Source organism: Engystomops pustulosus, chromosome 8, assembly GCF_040894005.1.
Source record: "Engystomops pustulosus chromosome 8, aEngPut4.maternal, whole genome shotgun sequence".
NCBI classification, from domain to species: domain Eukaryota; kingdom Metazoa; phylum Chordata; class Amphibia; order Anura; family Leptodactylidae; genus Engystomops; species Engystomops pustulosus.
In genome coordinates, this window is record NC_092418.1 from 6,670,175 (window position 1) to 6,695,404 (window position 25,230).

The following is a 25,230-nucleotide window of genomic DNA, read 5'->3' on the forward strand; positions in this document are numbered from 1 at the left end:
TCCTCACAGAGGAAACAGCGGCCGATACGTTATCACCTGATTACACAGCTTTTATCTGTCTTTACCAGATAGATTTTTTCTGTCAGGACACTAGGAAAGCTGGGTGACGGCCTAGGTGGGAGCTGTGGCCAATATTTTTATGTTTGTATCCAGCTCTCCCAGAGCCCTGACAGATGTGAAGGACTCCATGTCTCGTATTCTGGATCGGGCTCGCCCACAGAGCTGACAGTCTGTATGTGTACAGGTAGGGGGCTGGGCCAGGGCTGGGGGCGGAGCCGGAGCTCAGGAACAGGTTGTTCCGCTTCTCAGGTGAAACCAGTCCTCAAACACCTGTTCACATTCCAGCGGGATCAGAGGCGACATCAGGACCTCGCAGCATCGGATGCTGGGTCCCTGCGCTGCCCGGAGATCACCCCCCAATACCTGGATTTACACCGGCCCCTCCCTATCCCGGGACTTCCCGGACTCTGGATCCTGAGGGATAATCTCTCCGTATTCCGTATCTGGAGCCTCGTGGACGGAGGGAGGACATCGCCATGGAGCAGGGTCTCTGCCGCGCCGTCACCTTCCTCCTGGCAGGTAAGTGGCCGCCACGCTGCAGGAAACTTACGGCTTATACGAAGTGTTACTGGGAAGGCCGAGCCGCGAGGAGACGGGGAAAGACGTAAAGATCATCGATCGTTCTGTAATAACTAATGCGATTCTAAAGCGAAAACGCCTCAAAGTCACCTCAGCCCCGACCCGGAGAACCAGAACCTGCCGACAGGGAACCCGTAATACGTAACCGTGACCCGCCCCATAATGACATCAGAGGTGATGCGTAATAATAATAACCCCTCGCTGTCTGACCCCCCTGTACATTATATATAGAATAACCCCTCGCTGTCTGACCCCTGTACATTATATATAGAATAACCCCTCGCTGTCTGACCCCTGTACATTATATATAGAATAACCCCTCGCTGTCTGACCCCCTGTACATTATATATAGAATAACCCCTCGCTGTCTGACCCCCTGTACATTATATATAGAATAACCCCTCGCTGTCTGACCCCTGTACATTATATATAGAATAACCCCTCGCTGTCTGACCCCTGTACATTATATATAGAATAACCCCTCGCTGTCTGATCCCTGTACATTATATATAGAATAACCCCTCGCTGTCTGACCCCCCTGTACATTATATATAGAATAACCCCTCGCTGTCTGACCCCTGTACATTATATATAGAATAACCCCTCGCTGTCTGACCCCTGTACATTATATATAGAATAAACCCTCGCTGTCTGACCCCCCTGTACATTATATATAGAATAACCCCTCGCTGTCTGACCCCCCCTGTACATTATATATAGAATAACCCCCCGCTGTCTGACCCCCCTGTACATTATATATAGAATAACCCCTCGCTGTCTGACCCCCCTGTACATTATATATAGAATAACCCCTCGCTGTCTGACCCCCCTGTACATTATATATAGAATAACCCCTCGCTGTCTAACCCTCCTGTACATTATACATAGAATAACCCCTCGCTGTCTGACCCCCCTGTACATTATATATAGAATAACCCCCCGCTGTCTGACCCCCCTGTACATTATATATAGAATAACCCCTCGCTGTCTGACCCCCCTGTACATTATATATAGAATAACCCCTCGCTGTCTGACCCCCCTGTACATTATATATAGAATAACCCCCCGCTGTCTGACCCCCCTGTACATTATATATAGAATAACCCCTCGCTGTCTGACCCCCCTGTACATTATATATAGAATAACCCCTCGCTGTCTGACCCCCCTGTACATTATATATAGAATAACCCCTCGCTGTCTAACCCTCCTGTACATTATACATAGAATAACCCCTCGCTGTCTGACCCCTGTACATTATATATAGAATAACCCCTCGCTGTCTGACCCCCCCTGTACATTATATATAGAATAACCCCTCGCTGTCTGACCCCCCTGTACATTATACATAGAATAACCCCTTGCTGTCTGACCCCTGTACATTATATATAGAATAACCCCTCGCTCTCTGACCCCTGTACATTATATTTAGAATAACCCCTCGCTGTCTGACCCCTGTACATTATATATAGAATAACCCCTCGCTGTCTGACCCCCCTGTACATTATATATAGAATAACCCCTCGCTGTCTGACCCCCCTGTACATTATATATAGAATAACCCCTCGCTGTCTGACCCCCCTGTACATTATATATAGAATAACCCCTCGCTGTCTGACCCCTGTACATTATATATAGAATAACCCCTCGCTGTCTGACCCCCCTGTACATTATATATAGAATAACCCCTCGCTGTCTGACCCCTGTACATTATATATAGAATAACCCCTCGCTGTCTGACCCCCCTGTACATTATATATAGAATAACCCCTCGCTGTCTGACCCCCCTGTACATTATATATAGAATAACCCCTCGCTGTCTGACCCCTGTACATTATATATAGAATAACCCCTCGCTGTCTGACCCCCCTGTACATTATATATAGAATAACCCCTCGCTGTCTGACCCCCCTGTACATTATATATAGAATAACCCCTCGCTGTCTGACCCCTGTACATTATATATAGAATAACCCCTCGCTGTCTGACCCCCCTGTACATTATATATAGAATAACCCCTCGCTGTCTGACCCCTGTACATTATATAGAGAATAACCCCTCGCTGTCTGACCCCTGTACATTATATAGAGAATAACCCCTCGCTGTCTGACCCCTGTACATTATATAGAGAATAACCCCTCGCTGTCTGACCCCCCTGTACATTATATATAGAATAACCCCTCGCTGTCTGACCCCCCTGTACATTATATATAGAATAACCCCTCGCTGTCTGACCCCCTGTACATTATATATAGAATAACCCCTCGCTGTCTGACCCCTGTACATTATATATAGAATAACCCCTCGCTGTCTGACCCCCTGTACATTATATATAGAATAACCCCTCGCTGTCTGACCCCCTGTACATTATATATAGAATAACCCCTCGCTGTCTGACCCCTGTACATTATATATAGAATAACCCCTCGCTGTCTGACCCCCCTGTACATTATATATAGAATAACCCCTCGCTGTCTGACCCCTGTACATTATATATAGAATAACCCCTCGCTGTCTGACCCCTGTACATTATATATAGAATAACCCCTCGCTGTCTGACCCCCCTGTACATTATATATAGAATAACCCCTCGCTGTCTGATCCCTGTACATTATATATAGAATAACCCCTCGCTGTCTGACCCCTGTACATTATATATAGAATAACCCCTCGCTGTCTGACCCCCTGTACATTATATATAGAATAACCCCTCGCTGTCTGACCCCTGTACATTATATATAGAATAACCCCTTGCTGTCTGATTCCTGTACATTATATATAGAATAACCCCTCGCTGTCTGACCCCCCTGTACATTATATATAGAATAACCCCTCGCTGTCTGACCCCCTGTACATTATATATAGAATAACCCCTCACTGTCTGACCCCTGTACATTATATATAGAATAACCCCTCGCTGTCTGACCCCTGTACATTATATATAGAATAACCCCTCGCTGTCTGACCCCCCTGTACATTATATATAGAATAACCCCTCGCTGTCTGACCCCCTGTACATTATATATAGAATAACCCCTCGCTGTCTGACCCCCCTGTACATTATATATAGAATAACCCCTCGCTGTCTGACCCCTGTACATTATATATAGAATAACCCCTCGCTGTCTGACCCCTGTACATTATATATAGAATAACCCCTCGCTGTCTGACCCCCCTGTACATTATATATAGAATAACCCCTCGCTGTCTGACCCCTGTACATTATATATAGAATAACCCCTCGCTGTCTGACCCCTGTACATTATATATAGAATAACCCCTCGCTGTCTGACCCCCCTGTACATTATATATAGAATAACCCCTCGCTGTCTGACCCCCTGTACATTATATATAGAATAACCCCTCGCTGTCTGACCCCCCTGTACATTATATATAGAATAACCCCTCGCTGTCTGACCCCTGTACATTATATATAGAATAACCCCTCGCTGTCTGACCCCTGTACATTATATATAGAATAACCTCTCGCTGTCTGACCCCTGTACATTATATATAGAATAACCCCTCGCTGTCTGACCCCTGTACATTATATATAGAATAACCCCTCGCTGTCTGACCCCTGTACATTATATATAGAATAACCCCTCGCTGTCTGACCCCCCTGTACATTATATATAGAATAACCCCTTGCTGTCTGACCCCCCTGTACATTATATATAGAATAACCCCTCGCTGTCTGACCCCCTGTACATTATATATAGAATAACCCCTCGCTGTCTGACCCCTGTACATTATATATAGAATAACCCCTCGCTGTCTGACCCCTGTACATTATATATAGAATAACCCCTCGCTGTCTGACCCCCCTGTACATTATATATAGAATAACCCCTCGCTGTCTGACCCCTGTACATTATATATAGAATAACCCCTCGCTGTCTGACCCCTGTACATTATATATAGAATAACCCCTCGCTGTCTGACCCCTGTACATTATATATAGAATAACCCCTCGCTGTCTGATCCCTGTACATTATATATAGAATAACCCCTCGCTGTCTGACCCCTGTACATTATATATAGAATAACCCCTCGCTGTCTGACCCCTGTACATTATATATAGAATAACCCCTCGCTGTCTGACCCCCTGTACATTATATATAGAATAACCCCTCGCTGTCTGACCCCTGTACATTATATATAGAATAACCCCTCGCTGTCTGACCCCTGTACATTATATATAGAATAACCCCTCGCTGTCTGACCCCCCCTGTACATTATATATAGAATAACCCCTCGCTGTCTGACCCCCCCTGTACATTATATATAGAATAACCCCTCGCTGTCTGACCCCCCCTGTACATTATATATAGAATAACCCCTCGCTGTCTGACCCCCCCTGTACATTATATATAGAATAACCCCTCGCTGTCTGACCCCCCTGTACATTATATATAGAATAACCCCTCGCTGTCTGACCCCCCTGTACATTATATATAGAATAACCCCTCGCTGTCTGACCCCCTGTACATTATATATAGAATAACCCCTCGCTGTCTGACCCGTGTACATTATATATAGAATAACCTCTCGCTGTCTGACCCCTGTACATTATATATAGAATAACCCCTCGCTGTCTGACCCCTGTACATTATATATAGAATAACCCCTCGCTGTCTGATCCCTGTACATTATATATAGAATAACCCCTCGCTGTCTGACCCCTGTACATTATATATAGAATAACCCCTCGCTGTCTGACCCCTGTACATTATATATAGAATAACCCCTCGCTGTCTGACCCCTGTACATTATATATAGAATAACCCCTCGCTGTCTGACCCCTGTACATTATATATAGAATAACCCCTCGCTGTCTGACCCCCCTGTACATTATATATAGAATAACCCCTCGCTGTCTGACTCCTGTACATTATATATAGAATAACCCCTCGCTGTCTGACCCCCTGTACATTATATATAGAATAACCCCTCGCTGTCTGACCCCTGTACATTATATATAGAATAACCCCTCGCTGTCTGACCCCTGTACATTATATATAGAATAACCCCTCGCTGTCTGACCCCTGTACATTATATATAGAATAACCCCTCGCTGTCTGACCCCCCTGTACATTATATATAGAATAACCCCTCGCTGTCTGACCCCCCTGTACATTATATATAGAATAACCCCTCGCTGTCTGACCCCCCTGTACATTATATATAGAATAACCCCTCGCTGTGTGATCCCCCTGTACATTATATATAGAATAACCCCTCGCTGTCTGACCCCCCTGTACATTATATATAGAATAACCCCTCGCTGTCTGACCCCCCTGTACATTATATATAGAATAACCCCTCGCTGTCTGACCCCCCTGTACATTATATATAGAATAACCCCTCGCTGTGTGATCCCCCTGTACATTATATATAGAATAACCCCTCGCTGTCTGACCCCCCTGTACATTATATATAGAATAACCCCTCGCTGTCTGACCCCCCTGTACATTATATATAGAATAACCCCTCGCTGTCTGACCCCCTGTACATTATATATAGAATAACCCCTCGCTGTCTGACCCCTGTACATTATATATAGAATAACCCCTTGCTGTTTGACCCCCCTGTACATTATATATAGAATAACCCCTCGCTGTCTGACCCCCCTGTACATTATATATAGAATAACCCCTCGCTGTCTGACCCCCTGTACATATTATGAGGCATCTTGCGGCCTGGTTGGCGGCTCGCTCCTGTCCTGGTGGATTGAGCTGAGTGATTATTGTTCTTTGTACGTTTTGCTTGTGGCTGACACCTCCGTTTCCTCCATCAATACATTTCTTGTTGTGGTTGTGAAGTTGGTAACAAATCAGATTGACCAAATCATTGTCTCTGCTCCAATTTTTAAATAAAGCTGAGTGAAGCGGCGAGGAGCAGGTAACATGGCAGATCACCGCGGTAACATGGCAGCTGAGGGGAGGAGCAGGAGCCATGGGCCCTCGGGCTGTGGTTACTTAGCGGTTTCATACACGATGTCACCATTGGGCCTTGGTTCTAACTTTGGGGCCTTTGGGTCCCACATACCTGACCTCTGACACAGCCCCTCAGTGACCCTGTACATCTCATGTGCTGGGAAAACCACACAAATGCAGTGAAATTTCCGCCATTTTCTTGTGGTCTCGGTCTTTACCGGTTTTACCGTTCGCTCTAGATGACCCCCTTTCCCTTTACTCTTTGGGTCGTATCACAGGGATAACAAACTACTGCAGGTTTTATACCTTTTGTACCTTTTTGCCTCCATTTCGCCGTCTTCTGACTTTTCCGCACGTCCGTGTTCTTTTCGCAGGACGATCTCATTCCGTCGCTGCCATTTTGGGGTCTCTTTGACCTTTCGATAATTTTTCATAACATTTTATGAGTTTTTAAATGGCAGAAAAGTGGAGAATCGGACATCTGGGCGTCACCCTCCATTATGGGGTTCAATGCCACAAATATCAGTGACGAGTCGCTGGCATTTAACAGGTTAACACCTGCTATTGCTGGCGGCGTAACCCGGGATGTTTGATCGGGGCTCGGCCTGTGCCCTACCGTGACATAATGATGTCATGACAGGGAACCTGTCACCCGGTTTAACCCTATAATCTACCATCCCCCTAAGGTCCGGTATGAAAAACTCCCCCAATGTCAGGCAAATATGACTCTTCTCATGTCATTTTCACATGAGATGAGTCAAGTTTGGTGGTTGCAGAGTTAGTGTCATTATAGAAGCCTCTATAGCACAAAGAAACCTGCTGCCAGTGTCATATCAAAGACAACAATCTCATCTTTCATATCACATCAGTCTGAGGCTCCAGCGCCCCCCCTGTCTTTACTTGTGCCGCTCTCATATCTGGAGCATAATACAGTCTCTAGGACCAGCACATGATAAGTAATGTGTGATCCGGTCATATATAAATCCTGATACATTTCGTTAGTCCGGTCCTTTGTTCCCCTGTGAGTCCTCGGGTTTCTGGTCGCTGCTTTCCTCAGTCTTGTGTAAACACTTGTAGTTTCTGCGCCGTCCTGTATTTCTAGTATCTGTCATCCTGGTGCCAGGCTGCAGGGTGTGACGTCCCTGGTATCTGTGCTGAAGGCGCAATCACATTGTGATGCTTCTCATATATGATTGCAACATCCCCCACCGGGGTCTTTTCTTGGGGCCTGGAGGCAGCAGGGCCCAGAATACCTGAGTGGCTGGCGGTTGCGGCCTAGGGCACGCTGGGGTCACGGTGCTTGGTATGGGGACCGGAGGACTGTCCTACAGCCTGGCAGCTCTCCAGCAGGTGGTTTGTGCAAGAAATATGGAAGGAGAGGCTGATGTACTGGTTCTCCCTGGGACAACACCTGAGTGTTTGTAAGATAAGTCTCTGGGTAATGGATGGGGAGCCCGTAGTGGTAACAGCCGTATCCAGGGATCAGACGCAGGCAACGTTGTGCAAATCAACTCACGGTTCTTTATTGAACAACAGCAACCGGCCTCAATGGTCAAACAGCAGACCTGGATTCTGGTGCTGCAGTGGTCGTGGAGAGGGGTCTGCAGGAATAGTGCACCAGCCTGGTAGTAGATGCTGGAATAGGATGGAGCTGTGTCCACACTGTGGAATCTGCAGCTCTGGGTTAGAGCCTCCTGACTCAGTTCCTGGGATTGATTTCTGTGACAGCAGTAGAGGTTGCTACACACTCTATCTCACTCTTCACTCTGTCCATGTGCTCCCCCTGCACGGGGGTTTTATCCTCCCCCTGGTCAGGTGGTAGCTCCTCTCCAATCACACTTCAGCTTACAGTACAGCCACATAATAGGATAACATATTACACCCATTACACCTGTGTCGCTCAGGGAGGTCGGATTGCTTGACAGAGCTGCAGAAATTGAACACTTCTTCTTGATGTCGAAGGCCCATACCTGTCCGGTTGTATGGTCCCGCTGCACCCAGGTACCTCTTGTGGACCAACCAGCCACAAAGCGTTGGGCCTCCTGTTCTACTTGACACTGGCCACAATGGCATCTTGCAGCTTTCTGCGGAGGGTCTCGCTCCAACCACACGGCTGCTTTGCCGTAGGGTTGGGCCTTGCAGGTGCAGGAGCTTCCAATAGTGGATCAATAGGTCGGGAACCATTTTCTCCTGCGCCACAGAGTCCTCGTGCAGGATTTGCACCATTTGCGCAGGGGGCAGAGCTTAACGAGTAGCCTGTGTTTCCCGCCAGTGTGGATTTTTGGCGGGCTGGAACTCAAAGTTCCAGAGATTAATGGTTTAGGTTCTGCAGCGCCGGATGTAGCAGAGCTGACACAGTTCTTTTGCAGGGTTTAACCTCTTGGGTACTGGACGTGGTGGTGAAATATCACAGTCTATGTTGTAAATCACAATCACTTGGGCCTTATCCCAGATGACAACAGGGTCAGGCAGCACAGTCTTTAGAAACAACAATTCGAATTTCCAGTATAAGGCACAGAAGTCTATATCCTGTTCGTGACGCCAGTTTCAACATTCCCCACCGGGGTCTAGCCTTTTCTTGGGGCCTGGAGGCAGCCGAGCCCAGAATACCGGAGTCTTCACTGCTGTACTGCATAGCTATCTTTTGATATATGACATGGGTGTCAGTTTTCTGACACATAGACCTGCATTATGTTATAACTCGTGTCTCTGGTTTATTATAGTGTTTTTCATACCAGCATCTACGCGCCTGCAATGCCGTACAATTTCCTGGTATCATTTAAACCGACTATTGCCACCACAATGGCCACTTTCCAAGTTCTCTATATATCGATCTGTTGGACCATATCACTGTTATTATACTCTCTTGTTTACTTGCAACATTTATATAATCATGTATTCATTGTTTCTATACTAGTGCCTGATGAAGGTCTGATTTTATAAGACCGAAACGTTGAAAAATAATACTTTTTGTTGGAATGCTATACAGTTTATTCCGGATTAAATAAAAATTCTCCTCAATTTTTGACCTATAAGGAGTGCCGAGTTATCTTTTCTCTGAATGTACGGTGTAGTAACCTACTTGTGCACCCGTATACTCGGAAACAGTGCCTAGGGCGCACTGATGTCACGGTGCTTGGCAGGCCGGGATAGTGGAGATGGAGCTGTGTGCAGACTGTAGAAGCTGCAGCTCTGGACTAGAGTCTCCTGACTCAGTTCCTGGGATTGGGTTCTGTGTCAGTACTGAAGGTGTCCTGTGCACTGTCTCTCTCTTCCCTCTGAATGACTATGTGCCCCCCCCCCTGCACAGGGGTTTCATACCCCCCTCCCCCCCGGTCAGGTGGTAGAATCTCTCCAATCACACTCCAGCTTACAATACAGCCACATCATGGGATAACATCTTACACCCACTTAACTATTCCCCTCCCAGGCAGAAGCTGCTATTACGTAATCTCCCAGTGCTAGAAACTTACTGGAGGGTTCATGACTCCCTCTAACAGCTCCTGACCTGGAGAGGGCGCTGCTCACAACTACCAGCCTATATAATGATAGGGGTGTTACATGATGTGAAGGCAGAACTATGTACGCAGCTCTGGGGGTGATTAGAGTAGAACGAGGATTGTTCAGAGTCACCAAACATTACATGTGGGGATTCCGGGCTCAGGATTTATAATTGTTATTATTACGTTTTGTGGCCCTTTACTAGATCCACCAGAGGGATGGGCGAGGCCTAACCGGCGCCTCATCCGTGACACCAGGGAGCATAGTCCTGGTACTGGGGCAAAGACAGCGACCGACCTCCAGGGAGCATAACCACATCCATACCTGTAATTATCTCATGTCAGATGAAGTATCTAATCCTATCCTGTGTGATACTGTCTACTGAGCTGTGTATCTAGTCCTATCCTGTGTGATACTGCCTGCTGAGCTGTGTATCTAATCCCATCCTGTGTGATACTGTCTGCTGAGCTGTGTATCTAATCCTATCCTGTGTGATACAGCCTGCTGAGCTGTGTATCTAATCCCATCCTGTGTGATACTGTCTGCTGAGCTGTGTATCTAATTCCATCCTGTGTGATACTGACTGCTGAGCTGTGTATCTAATCCCACCCTGTGTGATACAGCCTGCTGAGCTGTGTATCTAATCCTCTCCTGTGTGATACAGCCTGCTGAGCTGTGTATCTAATCCTCTCCTGTGTGATACTGTCTACTGAGCTCTGTATCTAATCCTCTCCTGTGTGATACTGTCTGCTGAGCTGTGTATCTAATCCTATGCTGTGTGATACTGCCTGCTGAGCTGTGTATCTAATCCCATCCTGTGTGATACTGTCTGCTGAGCTGTGTATCTAATCCCATCCTGTGTGATACTGACTGCTGAGCTGTGTATCTAATACTATCCTGTGTGATACGGTCTGCTGAGCTGTGTATCTAATCCTATCCTGTGTGATACGGTCTGCTGAGCTGTGTATCTAATACTATCCTGTGTGATACGGTCTGCTGAGCTGTGTATCTAATCCCATCCTGTGTGATACGGTCTGCTGAGCTGTGTATCTAATACTATCCTGTGTGATACGGTCTGCTGAGCTGTGTATCTAATCCCATCCTGTGTGATACGGTCTGCTGAGCTGTGTATCTAATCCCATCCTGTGTGATACTGTCTGCTGAGCTGTGTATCTAACCCTATCCTGTGTGATACGGTCTGCTGAGCCGTGTATCTAATCCTATCCTGTGTGATACTGTCTGCTGAGCCGTGTATCTAATCCCACCCTGTGTGATACTGCCTGCTGAGCCGTGTATCTAACCCTATCCTGTGTGATACTGTCTGCTGAGCCGTGTATCTAATCCAATCCTGTGTGATACGGTCTGCTGAGCCGTGTATCTAATCCAATCCTGTGTGATACTGACTGCTTAGCTGTGTATCTAATCCTCTCCTTTGTGATACTGACTGCTGTGCTGTGTATCTAATCCTATCCTGTGTGATACTGTCTGCTGAGCTGTGTATCTAATCCCATCCTGTGTGATACTGCTGAGCTGTGTATCTAATCCTATCCTGTGTGATACTGTCTGCTGAGCTGTGTATCTAATCTTATCCTGTGTGATACGGTCTGCTGAGCTGTGTATCTAATCCTATCCTGTGTGATACTGTCTGCTGAGCTGTGTATCTAATCCTATCCTGTGTGATACAGCCTGCTGAGCTGTGTATCTAATCCTCTCCTGTGTGATACTGTCTACTGAGCTCTGTATCTAATCCTCTCCTGTGTGATACTGTCTGCTGAGCTGTGTATCTAATCCTATGCTGTGTGATACTGCCTGCTGAGCTGTGTATCTAATTCCATCCTGTGTGATACTGTCTGCTGAGCTGTGTATCTAATCCCATCCTGTGTGATACTGACTGCTGAGCTGTGTATCTAATCCTATCCTGTGTGATACGGTCTGCTGAGCTGTGTATCTAACCCTATCCTGTGTGATACGGTCTGCTGAGCTGTGTATCTAATCCTATCCTGTGTGATACGGTCTGCTGAGCTGTGTATCTAATCCCACCCTGTGTGATGCGGTCTGCTGAGCTGTGTATCTAATCCTATCCTGTGTGATACGGTCTGCTGAGCTGTGTATCTAATACTATCCTGTGTGATACGGTCTGCTGAGCTGTGTATCTAATCCCATCCTGTGTGATACGGTCTGCTGAGCTGTGTATCTAATACTATCCTGTGTGATACGGTCTGCTGAGCTGTGTATCTAATCCCATCCTGTGTGATACGGTCTGCTGAGCTGTGTATCTAATCCCATCCTGTGTGATACTGTCTGCTGAGCTGTGTATCTAACCCTATCCTGTGTGATACGGTCTGCTGAGCCGTGTATCTAATCCTATCCTGTGTGATACTGTCTGCTGAGCCGTGTATCTAATCCCACCCTGTGTGATACTGCCTGCTGAGCCGTGTATCTAACCCTATCCTGTGTGATACTGTCTGCTGAGCCGTGTATCTAATCCCATCCTGTGTGATACGGTCTGCTGAGCCGTGTATCTAATCCAATCCTGTGTGATACTGACTGCTTAGCTGTGTATCTAATCCTCTCCTTTGTGATACTGACTGCTGTGCTGTGTATCTAATCCTATCCTGTGTGATACTGTCTGCTGAGCTGTGTATCTAATCCCATCCTGTGTGATACTGCTGAGCTGTGTATCTAATCCTATCCTGTGTGATACTGTCTGCTGAGCTGTGTATCTAATCTTATCCTGTGTGATACGGTCTGCTGAGCTGTGTATCTAATCCTATCCTGTGTGATACTGTCTGCTGAGCTGTGTATCTAATCCTATCCTGTGTGATACTGCCTGCTGAGCTGTGTATCTAATCCTATCCTGTGTGATACTGCCTGCTGAGCTGTGTATCTAATCCTATCCTGTGTGATACTGTCTGCTGAGCTGTGTATCTAATCCCATCCTGTGTGATACGGTCTGCTGAGCCGTGTATCTAATCCAATCCTGTGTGATACTGTCTGCTGAGCTGTGTATCTAATCCCATCCTGTGTAATACTGCTGAGCTGTGTATCTAATCCTATCCTGTGTGATACTGTCTGCTGAGCTGTGTATCTAATCCCATCCTGTGTGATACTGCTGAGCTGTGTATCTAATCCTATCCTGTGTGATACGGTCTGCTGAGCTGTGTATCTAATCCTCTCCTTTGTGATACTGACTGCTGTGCTGTGTATCTAATCCTATCCTGTGTGATACTGACTGCTGTGCTGTGTATCTAATCCTCTCCTGTGTGATACTGTCTGCTGAGCTGTGTATCTAATTCTATCCTGTGTGATACGGTCTGCTGAGCTGTGCAGCTTGTCCTCACACTGCTTTTCTCTGTCTAATGGAATGCTCTTTCCCCTATGAATAAAAGCTGGAGCAGACTTCTGGTTGAATAGTACAGCAGTCACTCAGAGCAGAAAGGCGGGGCTGTAGAATAGCTCCCTATGGAGAGCTAAGAGCACAGCAGTGTGAGGTTGGGTTACAGGAGGCGGAGCTTCTCCGGATTGTAGATGTATTTGGCACTAAACCTTCACAATCTGGAACTAGCTCCTCGTGTTCTGCGGTAACAGGTAAAACCAGTCAATCTCCAGCGTTTAGCTCTCAGCGAATCGGGAGAAGCTCCGCCTTCTCTAAACAAAGCGTGTGAACACGGCCTGAGGACACCTTGTGCTTCCTGCATTGTCCTGCTTCACTGCTTCCACCCTCAGCTTCTGGTTGACTACTACAGCTGGGACTGTGAAGCAGCAGAAGTTACAATCCCGGCCACTGTTCCGTGACCTGGACGCTCCCCTGGGATGTCTTCCATCTTTCCTGCCGTACAGGAGGGGGCTCATGGTTTCGGAGGAGGGGGGGGGGGGGGTTATACCCTGGCTCCTGGCTCTGGGTGCTCGCTGCTCTCTCCTCGGCGGCTGAGGACAATGGGTCCTGTGTGCTTGGATTTGGCTCTGATGCTCTTATTATGACCAGATCCCAGGGACATCATGTCTGTGCGTCGCCCTCCAATCATTTCACCACGAGACGCAGAATCCCGGTCACAGGACGGCGATCGCCGCTCCCCCCCAATTATCTAAAGGCTCTGTCCTGGTAAAGCCGGGTCAGTACCTCAGCCTCAGGTTCCCCTGGAGTGTACACTCTGATGTATACTGGAGACCTGGTTGTTGCCTCCGTCTGTTTCCTGTGAATAAGTCGATTGGAAACACCTAACCGGCTCCATCCTCCTCCTGAGTGACCTGTGCGCCCAGCGGAGGCGATCGAAGGCCATGGGGAGCGGATGCAGCGTATTGTATCCGTCCTCCAGCCTCTGCTGAGCCGACACAGGAGGGCAGTGACATCACTGGGGAAACGCCCCACATTCAGGGGGGAGGAGGAGTCATATCCCACTGTATAAGCACACGAGGGGGTAGGTAGGTCTGTGTTATATGTTGTAAATCCCCCCACAGCGTCCTTACAGTGTACGGCAAAACACAATGTACCTAACAGCGCTCACACGGTGCGACCCCCCCCCCGACCTGGGTCCTAGAAATATTCTATGATGACCAATACAGGAGGAGTGACCCCGGGCCCTGACCAGCAGACAGAGCAGGAAATACAAATAATAAGATAACGATGCAGGGAATCGGGTGGAGGAATCCCCGCTCTCCCGGTAGCCAATCACTGACTGGTAGCAGAGCGGTAATACCAACAGACGTGGGCGGTGCTTCCCGCTGACCCTGTGTTTCACAGGTCAAATGCCGCCACCAGAGCTGTGCCCCCATCGTCTGCCCCGCCCCCTTACTTTTCGGCACATCTTGGATTGTGACATCATTGTAACTGTTTGTTTCTTTTCTGTTTCAGCCGTGAACTTGGCGTCTGCACAACGTAAGTGACCGTCCGCGCCAGGGCTTCAGGCTCATGTGTTACTATATACATGTAATATATGTGATAGTAAGTTATCCAGGGCTTCAGTGCCTGATGGGACCATGATTCCAGGGGGACACAGCTGCTGCAGAACATCTTTATTCTCGCTTCTGACATGTTTCTAAGATCTCTGCTTGCTGAGGGTTTGTCACTATGTATCGGTTCTATACTGGAGTGCCGGTAGTTGATGCCTCTGCAGTTAGGTGGCGCTGTGCAGCTCGGGTGTATTACACATATCTATATTTTCCCACAGATGCCGTTCGCATTGTCGGAGGAGAGAATGGAGACATTGCGGCTTTTCCGTGGCAGGTCAGCCTGCGGTATAATTTGAAGCACGTCTGCGGGGGGTCCATACTGTCACCCTATTTCATCCTGACGGCCGCTCACTGCTTCCCAGAGTAAGTTCTTACAATGGTTTTATACCCGGTTTGTTCTTAATGGACCAAATTCTTGAGATTGAGAGAAGTGTTTGGGACTTCTCCGGTCCCTTCATCAGGACTGATACCACAAAGATTGACACCAGGATCAGAGAGGTCCCGAACGACACGACTGAGGACGTGGGAAGGTTCTAGGGTCTCCGATGACCCCGCAATCTGAGGAGAGGAACATCTGACACGTTGTATTAGTCCTTTACTCTCTTTTCCCAAATCCGTCTCTCTTTTTGTGACAGGAAGTCCCCGGGTCGGGTACAGGATCGGTTCTTTAGGTTTGTTCTTTGTATATACGACAAGAATATGACGTAGAATATTTTATAATCAGAACTCCAAGGATCATCAGTAAAGCTTCATCACAGACACCTCACAACTGATCATTGCAGAGAGGTCACCAGAGGTCACAGGGGCAGAGAGGTCACCAGAGGTCACAGGGGCAGAGAGGTCACCAGAGGTCACAGGGGTACTCTGTGACTAAAGGTCGTCTGTAAGTTGGGTATCCTTAAAGGGGACTGCCTGCAATTGCCCTTTAATATTAGGACCTTCATGTCCATGATTTTATGGCCGGGACTGCAGAAATGTTTGGCCTTCAGTAGCTGTTTCCATCTTGTAGTGAGACAAACTGCACGTTGTACTCACTTCCCTACTATTAGTAACGGTGGCCCAATGTCTTTAGGTGGTCGTTTTTATGTCCACTGTCCTAGGCTGGTACTGATCCTGATCGTGGTCTATATAGAGGAGCCCTGGGCCGGTACTGATCCTGAACGTGGTCTATATAGAGGAGCCCTGGGCTGGTACTGATCCTGATCGTGGTCTATATAGAGGAGCCCTGGGCCGGTACTGATCCTGAACGTGGTCTATATAGAGGAGCCCTGGGCTGGTACTGATCCTGAACGTGGTCTATATAGAGGAGCCCTGGGCTGGTACTGATCCTGAATGTGGTCTATATAGAGGAGCCCTGGGCTGGTACTGATCCTGAATGTGGTCTATATAGAGGAGCCCTGGGCCGGTACTAATCCTGAACGTGGTCTATATAGAGGAGCCCTGGGCTGGTACTGATCCTGAATGTGGTCTATATAGAGGAGCCCAGGGCTGGTACTGATCCTGAATGTGGTCTATATAGAGGAGCCCTGGGCCGGTACTGATCCTGAATGTGGTCTATATAAGGGGAGCCCTGGGCTGGTACTGATCCTGAACGTGGTCTATATAGAGGAGCCCAGGGCTGGTACTGATCCTGAATGTGGTCTATATAGGGGAGCACTGGGCTGGTACTGATCCTGAACGTGGTCTATATAGAGGAGCCCAGGGCTGGTACTGATCCTGAATGTGGTCTATATAGGGGAGCTCTGGGCTGGTACTGATCCTGAACGTGGTCTATATAGAGGAGCCCTGGGCTGGTACTGATCCTGAACGTGGTCTATATAGAGGAGCCCTGGGCCGGTACTGATCCTGAACGTGGTCTATATAGGGGAGCCCTGGGCTGGTACTGATCCTGAATGTGGTCTATATAGAGGAGCCCTGGGCTGGTACTGATCCTGAATGTGGTCTATATAAGGGGAGCCCTGGGCCGGTACTGATCCTGAACGTGGTCTATATAGGGGAGCCCTCCGTTGGTACTGATCCTGAACGTGGTCTATATAGAGGGGCGCTGGGCCGGTACTGATCCTGAACGTGGTCTATATAGAGGAGCCCTGGGCCGGTACTGATCCTGAACGTGGTCTATATAGAGGAGCCCTGGGCCGGTACTAATCCTGAACGTGGTCTATATAGAGGAGCCCTGGGCTGGTACTGATCCTGAATGTGGTCTATATAGAGGAGCCCTGGGCCGGTACTGATCCTGAACGTGGTCTATATAGAGGAGCCCTGGGCCGGTTCTAATCCTGAACGTGGTCTATATAGAGGAGCCCTAGGCTGGTACTGATCCTGAATGTGGTCTATATAGAGGAGCCCTGGGCCGGTACTGATCCTGAAAGTGGTCTATATAGAGGAGCCCTGGGCCGGTACTAATCCTGAATGTGGTCTATATAGAGGAGCCCTGGGCTGGTACTGATCCTGAATGTGGTCTATATAGGGGAGCCCTCCGTTGGTACTGATCCTGAACGTGGTCTATATAGAGGAGCCCTGGGCCGGTACTGATCCTGAACGTGGTCTATATAGAGGAGCCCTGGGCTGGTACTGATCCTGAACGTGGTCTATATAGAGGAGCCCTGGGCCGGTACTAATCCTGAACGTGGTCTATATAGAGGAGCCCTAAGGCTGGTACTGATCCTGAATGTGGTCTATATAGAGGAGCCCTGGGCCGGTACTGATCCTGAACGTGGTCTATATAGAGGAGCCCTGGGCCGGTACTAATCCTGAACGTGGTCTATATAGAGGAGCCCTAGGCTGGTACTGATCCTGAATGTGGTCTATATAGAGGAGCCCTGGGCCGGTACTGATCCTGAACGTGGTCTATATAGAGGAGCCCTGGGCCGGTACTAATCCTGAATGTGGTCTATATAGAGGAGCCCTGGGCTGGTACTGATCCTGAATGTGGTCTATATAGGGGAGCCCTGGGCTGGTACTGATCCTGAATGTGGTCTATATAGGGGAGCCCTGGGCTGGTACTGATCCTGAATGTGGTCTATATAGGGAAGCCCTAGGCTGGTACTGATCCTGAACGTGGTCTATATAGGGGAGCCCTGGGCTGGTACTAATCCTGAACGTGGTCTATATAGAGGAGCCCTGGGCTGGTACTAATCCTGAACGTGGTCTATATAGGGGAGCCCTGGGCCGGTACTGATCCTGAATGTGGTCTATATAGGGGAGCCCTCAGCTGGTACTGATCCTGAACGTGGTCTATATAGAGGAGCCCTGGGCTGGTACTGATCCTGAATGTGGTCTATATAGAGGAGCCCTGGGCCGGTACTAATCCTGAACGTGGTCTATATAGGGGAGCCCTGGGCCGGTACTGATCCTGAATGTGATCTATATAGGGAAGCCCTAGGCTGGTACTGATCCTGAATGTGATCTATATAGGGGAGCCCTAGGCTGGTACTGATCCTGAACGTGGTCTATATAGGGGAGCCCTAGGCTGGTACTGATCCTGAACGTGGTCTATATAGAGGAGCCCTGGGCTGGTACTGATCCTGAATGTGGTCTATATAGGGAAGCCCTGGGCTGGTACTAATCCTGAATGTGGTCTATATAGGGGAGCCCTGGGCCGGTACTGATCCTGAATGTGGTCTATATAGGGGAGCCCTGGGCCGGTACTAATCCTGAATGTGGTCTATATAGAGGAGCCCTGGGCCGGTACTGATCCTGAACGTGGTCTATATAGGGGAGCCCTGGGCTGGTACTGATCCTGAATGTGGTCTATATAGAGGAGCCCTGGGCTGGTACTGATCCTGAATGTGGTCTATATAAGGGGAGCCCTGGGCCGGTACTGATCCTGAACGTGGTCTATATAGGGGAGCCCTCCGTTGGTACTGATCCTGAACGTGGTCTATATAGAGGAGCCCTGGGCCGGTACTGATCCTGAACGTGGTCTATATAGAGGAGCCCTGGGCCGGTACTGATCCTGAACGTGGTCTATATAGAGGAGCCCTGGGCCGGTACTAATCCTGAACGTGGTCTTTATAGAGGAGCCCTAGGCTGGTACTGATCCTGAACGTGGTCTATATAGAGGAGCCCTGGGCCGGTACTGATCCTGAACGTGGTCTATATAGAGGAGCCCTGGGCCGGTACTAATCCTGAACGTGGTCTATATAGAGGAGCCCTAGGCTGGTACTGATCCTGAATGTGGTCTATATAGAGGAGCCCTGGGCCGGTACTGATCCTGAACGTGGTCTATATAGAGGAGCCCTGGGCCGGTACTAATCCTGAATGTGGTCTATATAGAGGAGCCCTGGGCCGGTACTGATCCTGAATGTGGTCTATATAGAGGAGCCCTGGGCTGGTACTGATCCTGAATGTGGTCTATATAGGGGGGCCCTGGGCTGGTACTGATCCTGAATGTGGTCTATATAGGGGAGCCCTGGGCTGGTACTGATCCTGAATGTGGTCTATATAGGGAAGCCCTAGGCTGGTACTGATCCTGAACGTGGTCTATATAGGGGAGCCCTGGGCTGGTACTAATCCTGAACGTGGTCTATATAGAGGAGCCCTGGGCTGGTACTAATCCTGAACGTGGTCTATATAGGGGAGCCCTGGGCCGGTACTGATCCTGAACGTGGTCTATATAGGGGAGCCCTGGGCTGGTACTAATCCTGAACGTGGTCTATATAGAGGAGCCCTGGGCTGGTACTAATCCTGAACGTGGTCTATATAGGGGAGCCCTGGGCCGGTACTGATCCTGAATGTGGTCTATATAGGGGAGCCCTCAGCTGGTACTGATCCTGAACGTGGTCTATATAGAGGAGCTCTGGGCCGGTACTGATCCTGAACGTGGTCTATATAGAGGAGCCCTGGGCTGGTACTGATCCTGAACGTGGTCTATATAGAGGAGCCCTGGGCTGGTACTGATCCTGAATGTGATCTATATAGGGAAGCCCTAGGCTGGTACTGATCCTGAACGTGGTCTATATAGAGGAGCCCTGGGCTGGTACTGATCCTGAATGTGGTCTATATAGGGAAGCCCTGGGCTGGTACTAATCCTGAATGTGGTCTATATAGGGGAGCCCTGGGCCGGTACTGATCCTGAATGTGGTCTATATAGAGGAGCTCTGGGCCGGTAGTGATCCTGAATGTGGTCTATATAGGGGAGCCCTGGGCCAGTACCGATCCTGAACGTGGTCTATATAGGGGAGCCCTGGGCTGGTACTGATCCTGAACGTGGTTTATATAGAGGAGCCCTGGGCCGGTACTGATCCTGAATGTGGTCTATATAGAGGAGCTCTGGGCCGGTAGTGATCCTGAATGTGGTCTATATAGGGGAGCCCTGGGCCAGTACCGATCCTGAACGTGGTCTATATAGGGGAGCCCTGGGCCGGTACTGATCCTGAATGTGGTCTATATAGGGGAGCCCTGGGCCGGTACTGATCCTGAATGTGGTCTATATAGGGGAGCCCTGGGCCGGTACTGATCCTGAATGTGGTCTATATAGGGGAGCCCTGGGCCGGTACTGATCCTGAATGTGGTCTATATAGGGGAGCCCTGGGCCGGTACTGATCCTGAATGTGGTCTATATAGGGGAGCCCTGGGCCGGTACTGATCCTGAATGTGGTCTATATAGGGGAGCCCTGGGCCAGTACCGATCCTGAACGTGGTCTATATAGGGGAGCCCTGGGCCGGTACTGATCCTGAATGTGGTCTATATAGAGGAGCCCTGGGCTGGTACTGATCCTGGGCTCTGAATGTTGTCCGTGTGGTGGATCGCCAGATCATTTGCGCAGGGTTTTAACTTTTGTTCTTTCATTTTGTCAGTAAGTTCCTGGATTCAGATTACGATGTTGTTGCTGGGACGACATCCCTATCCAACCCGGATTCTCTTTCCCAGACGGTCTTGGTGGATAGGTCCTATAAGAACCCATCATACTCACCAGACGGTTATTCCTGGGATATCGCTGTGGTCAGGTTAAAGGAGCCATTGGTCTTCAACTCTAACATCCAGGCCATCACCCTACCTTCTGCCAGTGTCCAATTCCCAGCAGGTCTGAAATGTAAGGTCTCTGGATGGGGCCATACTAAACCAGCAGGTAGGTGTCAGCGCATTATTGTTCCACCTTTTCTTGTCTCGTAAGATGTGAAATACTGAAGATTTTTCTTATTTTCATAGTTCCACTTGCAAACCCTCTGATCCTCCAGGTTGGGCAAGTGGAGATCATCAGCAGAAGGACCTGTAACTGCCTGCATCACATCAAGCCCACCGAGCACTCGATATCTTCTATAGAGCAGGACATGATCTGTGCCGGGACGATCGATGGATCTGTCGATGCCTGTCAGGTAAGTGACTTTTGTCTTCTGTCTATTCCTCCAATATGGCGCCACTTTACAGCATCACTTCTAGAACGCTCCAGATGTAACGCTGCTCATCTTGCTCTGTCTTATTCCCTTCCCGCTCACCATGTTTTTCTGTTTTCCAGGGTGACTCTGGGGGACCCCTCGTCTGTTACGTAAATAATAAATGGTACCAGGCTGGAGTAGTCAGCTGGGGTGAGGAGTGCGGCTCACCAAACAGTCCTGGTGTCTACATGGCGATCGTTGCAAACATCGGCTGGATCAGAGACCGCGTCCCAGACGTTAAGGTGGAGGACTTCAGTATAGACTTCACTCCACAGCCAGATAATGAGGCTGGCTGCATAGGAGCAGATGGACAGCTCCACGACTATCCTAACAGTGCGTCGGGGGTCCTGGTCACACTGGGCATGCTACCCCTCTACTGGGTGAGCGCCTACATCCTGACTGACCTGTAACCTGCCTGCAGTGTCTTTTCATGTGACTTCCATGACCACTCTCCAACCGTACGAATGTATTATACACTCCACCCCTGTCCGATTCCTGGCACCTCTCTTATCAATGGCAGAAGCCTCGCCCATAATTCAGACTACGTGACCGCTGATTGACGCTTATTCCAATAGATGCTGCATCTTCATCAACAAAATCTCTTCTAGTGGTTAATGATGTATATTACTTAATAAATGATGCCCTTTCCTGCCCGATAACGACCCTTTGCGCGATTGGATGTGCTTGAGAGAGCGACTCCTCCCATTTCTGAGGAGGACAGAGGATGTCTGCACCTCAGGGGTGGGGCTAGGATTAATCTCCTCCTAGTTAGCTGGACCACTGTGAGTGGGCGGCGCTCGTACTGGGCAGCTGGATCCTTCATCTGTGTCTTGTGACCTTGATAAATGGCTGTAAATAAATTCTACCTGATTTACACGGTGACTGTTTGAGAAGTTATTGGGAGGATTTGTTGGATCTTCATGGTCGTGTTGGCCGTCGTAATCTGACACTAAATCTCTTCTGTATAACGCGCTGCTGGGACGAAGTGTCGGGTGTGTCCTGGGGGCAATGCCCCCCCATTTCCATCTTCTCCTGATGTGATTGCATAGATGGGCAGATGTTTTTATAGTCTTGCAGTTTGCTGAATAATTTTTGAGTAATTCTGCTCTTTCAAAAACCTACACCAAACTATTGCTTCTGCCTGGGGGGACGGAGCACATTTCTATGGAGAAAATCAATGATACACCATGTGCCGACATCCACCAGCAGGAGCCGTTCCAAGATGAAGGCACAAAGCAGGGAAATCCTGTGTCGGAGCTTCTGAGAAGACATAAAAAAGTCGGAAATAGAGCAAATTAAAAGAAAGCCACAAAAAAGATAACATAGGCCCCAAAAAGTTTTATAAACTTTCCAGTGCTTTCACCACTTGGTGAGAAGGGGATGTGGCAACGGGGCGGTGACACTTCACAAAACTAGTCATGAAAGCTCAATACAGGTGACTCCAAGTCCCTGCCGCCCCCTACTGGTGACAGAAGCACCTGCTGCTCTGGAGTAAGCAGGAAAAACAAGTCTCATATATATATATCCCCCCCATTTTGTAAGACCGGGCCAAATTAGTATTCCCCCTCATTTAACCCCTTAAGAACGCAGCCAGTTTATAGCTAACGACTCCGCCCCATTTTTTGGATTCTGACTTGCGTCGCTTTACATGGTTATACCCTTTTGAACTCTGTTACTGAGATTTGTTTTTTCCTCACATGTTGTACTTCATTTTAGTGGTAAATTTTGGCTGGTAAGTGCTGCATTTATTTACAAAAAGAAAAAATTATGAATTTTTTGAAAAATTTGCCACGTTCGAAATTCAAAATCATTGCGTTTTCAGGCAGATGGATTTACCACCTAAATAAATTGCTGAATAACATTTCCCATGTGTCTACTTTACATTTTCATAATTTTTGAAATGTCTGGATAATTCATTTTGAGGTCACGCGGCTTACAAATCGAATATCGATTTTCCGTATTTTCAGAATTGACTATTTTGGGGATAATTACAGTTTTTTTAATGAAATTTTAAATATTTACCATTTAATAACCCTCCCTATATAATAAACCAATTTTCAAATCTGCCCCCTCAAGCTATCAGAATCAGCTTTTAGGAAGATTGTTAACCCCTTGAGATCTTCATAGTAATTACATCAAAATGGAGGTGAAATTTAGATTGGTCAAATTGTGCCGGTTATATGTTCATTTAGCCCTAAAATATACACATTTCCAAAAGATAAAGAGAAAACCCACCATACAATTTGTTCTACAATTTCTCCTGAGTACAGAGACCCCCCACATGTGGCCGTTACTTCTCCCGAGTGCAGAGACTCCCCACATGTGGCCGTTACGTCTCCCGAGTGCAGAGACCCCCCCACATGTGGCCGTTACTTCTCCCGAGTGCAGAGACCCCCCACATGTGGCCGTTACTTCTCCCGAGGGCAGAGACTCCCCACATGTGGCCGTTACGTCTCCCGAGTGCAGAGACCCCCCACATGTGGCCGTTACGTCTCCCGAGTGCAGAGACCCCCCCGCATGTGTCCGTTACTTCTCCCAAGTACAGAGACCCCCCCGCATGTATCCGTTACTTCTCCCGAGTACAGAGACCCCCCACATGTGTCCTTTACTTCTCCCGAGTGCAGAGACCCCCCACATGTGTCCGTTACTTCTTTCGAGTGCAGCGACCCCCCACATGTGTCCGTTACTTCTCCCGAGTACAGAGACCCCCCACATGTGGCCGTTACTTCTCCCGAGTACAGAGACCCCCCACATGTGGCCGTTACTTCTCCCGAGTGCAGAGACCCCCCACATGTGGCCGTTACTTCTCCCGAGTACAGAGACCCCCCACATGTGGCCGTTACTTCTCCCGAGTACAGAGATCCCCCACATGTGGCCGTTACTTCTCCCGAGTACAGAGACTCCCCACATGTGGCCGTTACTTCTCCCGAGTACAGAGACACCCCACATGTGGCCGTTACTTCTCCCGAGTGCAGAGACCCCCCACATGTGTCCGTTACTTCTTTCGAGTGCAGCGACCCCCCACATGTGTCCGTTACTTCTCCCGAGTACAGAGACCCCCCACATGTGGCCGTTACTTCTCCCGAGTGCAGAGACCCCCCACATGTGGCCGTTACTTCTCCCGAGTGCAGAGACCCCCCACATGTGGCCGTTACTTCTCCCGAGTACAGAGATCCCCCACATGTGGCCGTTACTTCTCCCGAGTACAGAGACTCCCCACATGTGGCCGTTACTTCTCCCGAGTACAGAGACACCCCACATGTGGCCGTTACTTCTCCCGGGTACAGAGAACCCCCACATGTGGCCGTTACTTCTCCCGAGTACAGAGACCCCCCACATGTGGCCGTTACTTCTCCCGAGTACAGAGACCCCCCACATGTGGCCGTTACCTGTTTTATGGGGGCACAGCGAGGCGCAGAAGGAAAGGAGCACCCTGCAGCTGCCAGGATTTTAGTTTCCTCATTGGCCCCTTTTGTAGGATATAAAACTTTGCCTTGTTCGTTATTGGGGTCACGTGACAGCATTTTTTTGCGGGACAAGAAGCTTTTTCCGGTGTTACCATTTTGGGGTTGGTGTCACCTTTTGCTGAAAATTTATGGACTTTCTTTTGAGGGCAGGAGTAGAAAAGCATCAATTCTGTACTGGATTTTTAACTTTTTTTTTTTTTTTGGTGATCACCGTGTAGACTAATAATCCTGTTATCTTTATTCTATGGGTCGATTGAATATTTTTTCTTAAGATTTACTTAATTTGCCAAATAAAATCCTAATGATGGGGGGGGAAAAATCATTTTTGCATTGCCGTCTTCTGTATGGCAGAACATTTG

General features: G+C 48.6%; 1 protein-coding gene across 1 annotated transcript; it reads left to right on the forward strand.

Moving 5' to 3' along the window:
- Positions 1-299: 299 nt before the first annotated feature.
- LOC140076307 (prostasin-like) lies at positions 300-22,286 on the forward strand. Its single transcript, XM_072122884.1, has 6 exons — positions 300-579; positions 14,929-14,952; positions 15,245-15,389; positions 20,826-21,097; positions 21,178-21,344; positions 21,485-22,286. Exons 1-6 carry the CDS (start codon positions 537-539, stop codon positions 21,812-21,814), a joined length of 981 nt encoding a protein of 326 aa, XP_071978985.1. The 5' UTR covers positions 300-536; the 3' UTR covers positions 21,815-22,286.
- Positions 22,287-25,230: the final 2,944 nt, after the last annotated feature.

Excerpts from the sequence above, each read along its gene's own strand:
- LOC140076307 (XM_072122884.1), top strand. The coding sequence starts at position 537 with ATGGAGCAGGGTCTCTGCCGCGCCGTCACCTTCCTCCTGGCAG. Across the intron at positions 580-14,928 it reads CGTCACCTTCCTCCTGGCAG|CCGTGAACTTGGCGTCTGCA; the intron begins GTAAGTGGCCGC and ends TTTCTGTTTCAG. Across the intron at positions 21,345-21,484 it reads GATCTGTCGATGCCTGTCAG|GGTGACTCTGGGGGACCCCT; the intron begins GTAAGTGACTTT and ends TCTGTTTTCCAG.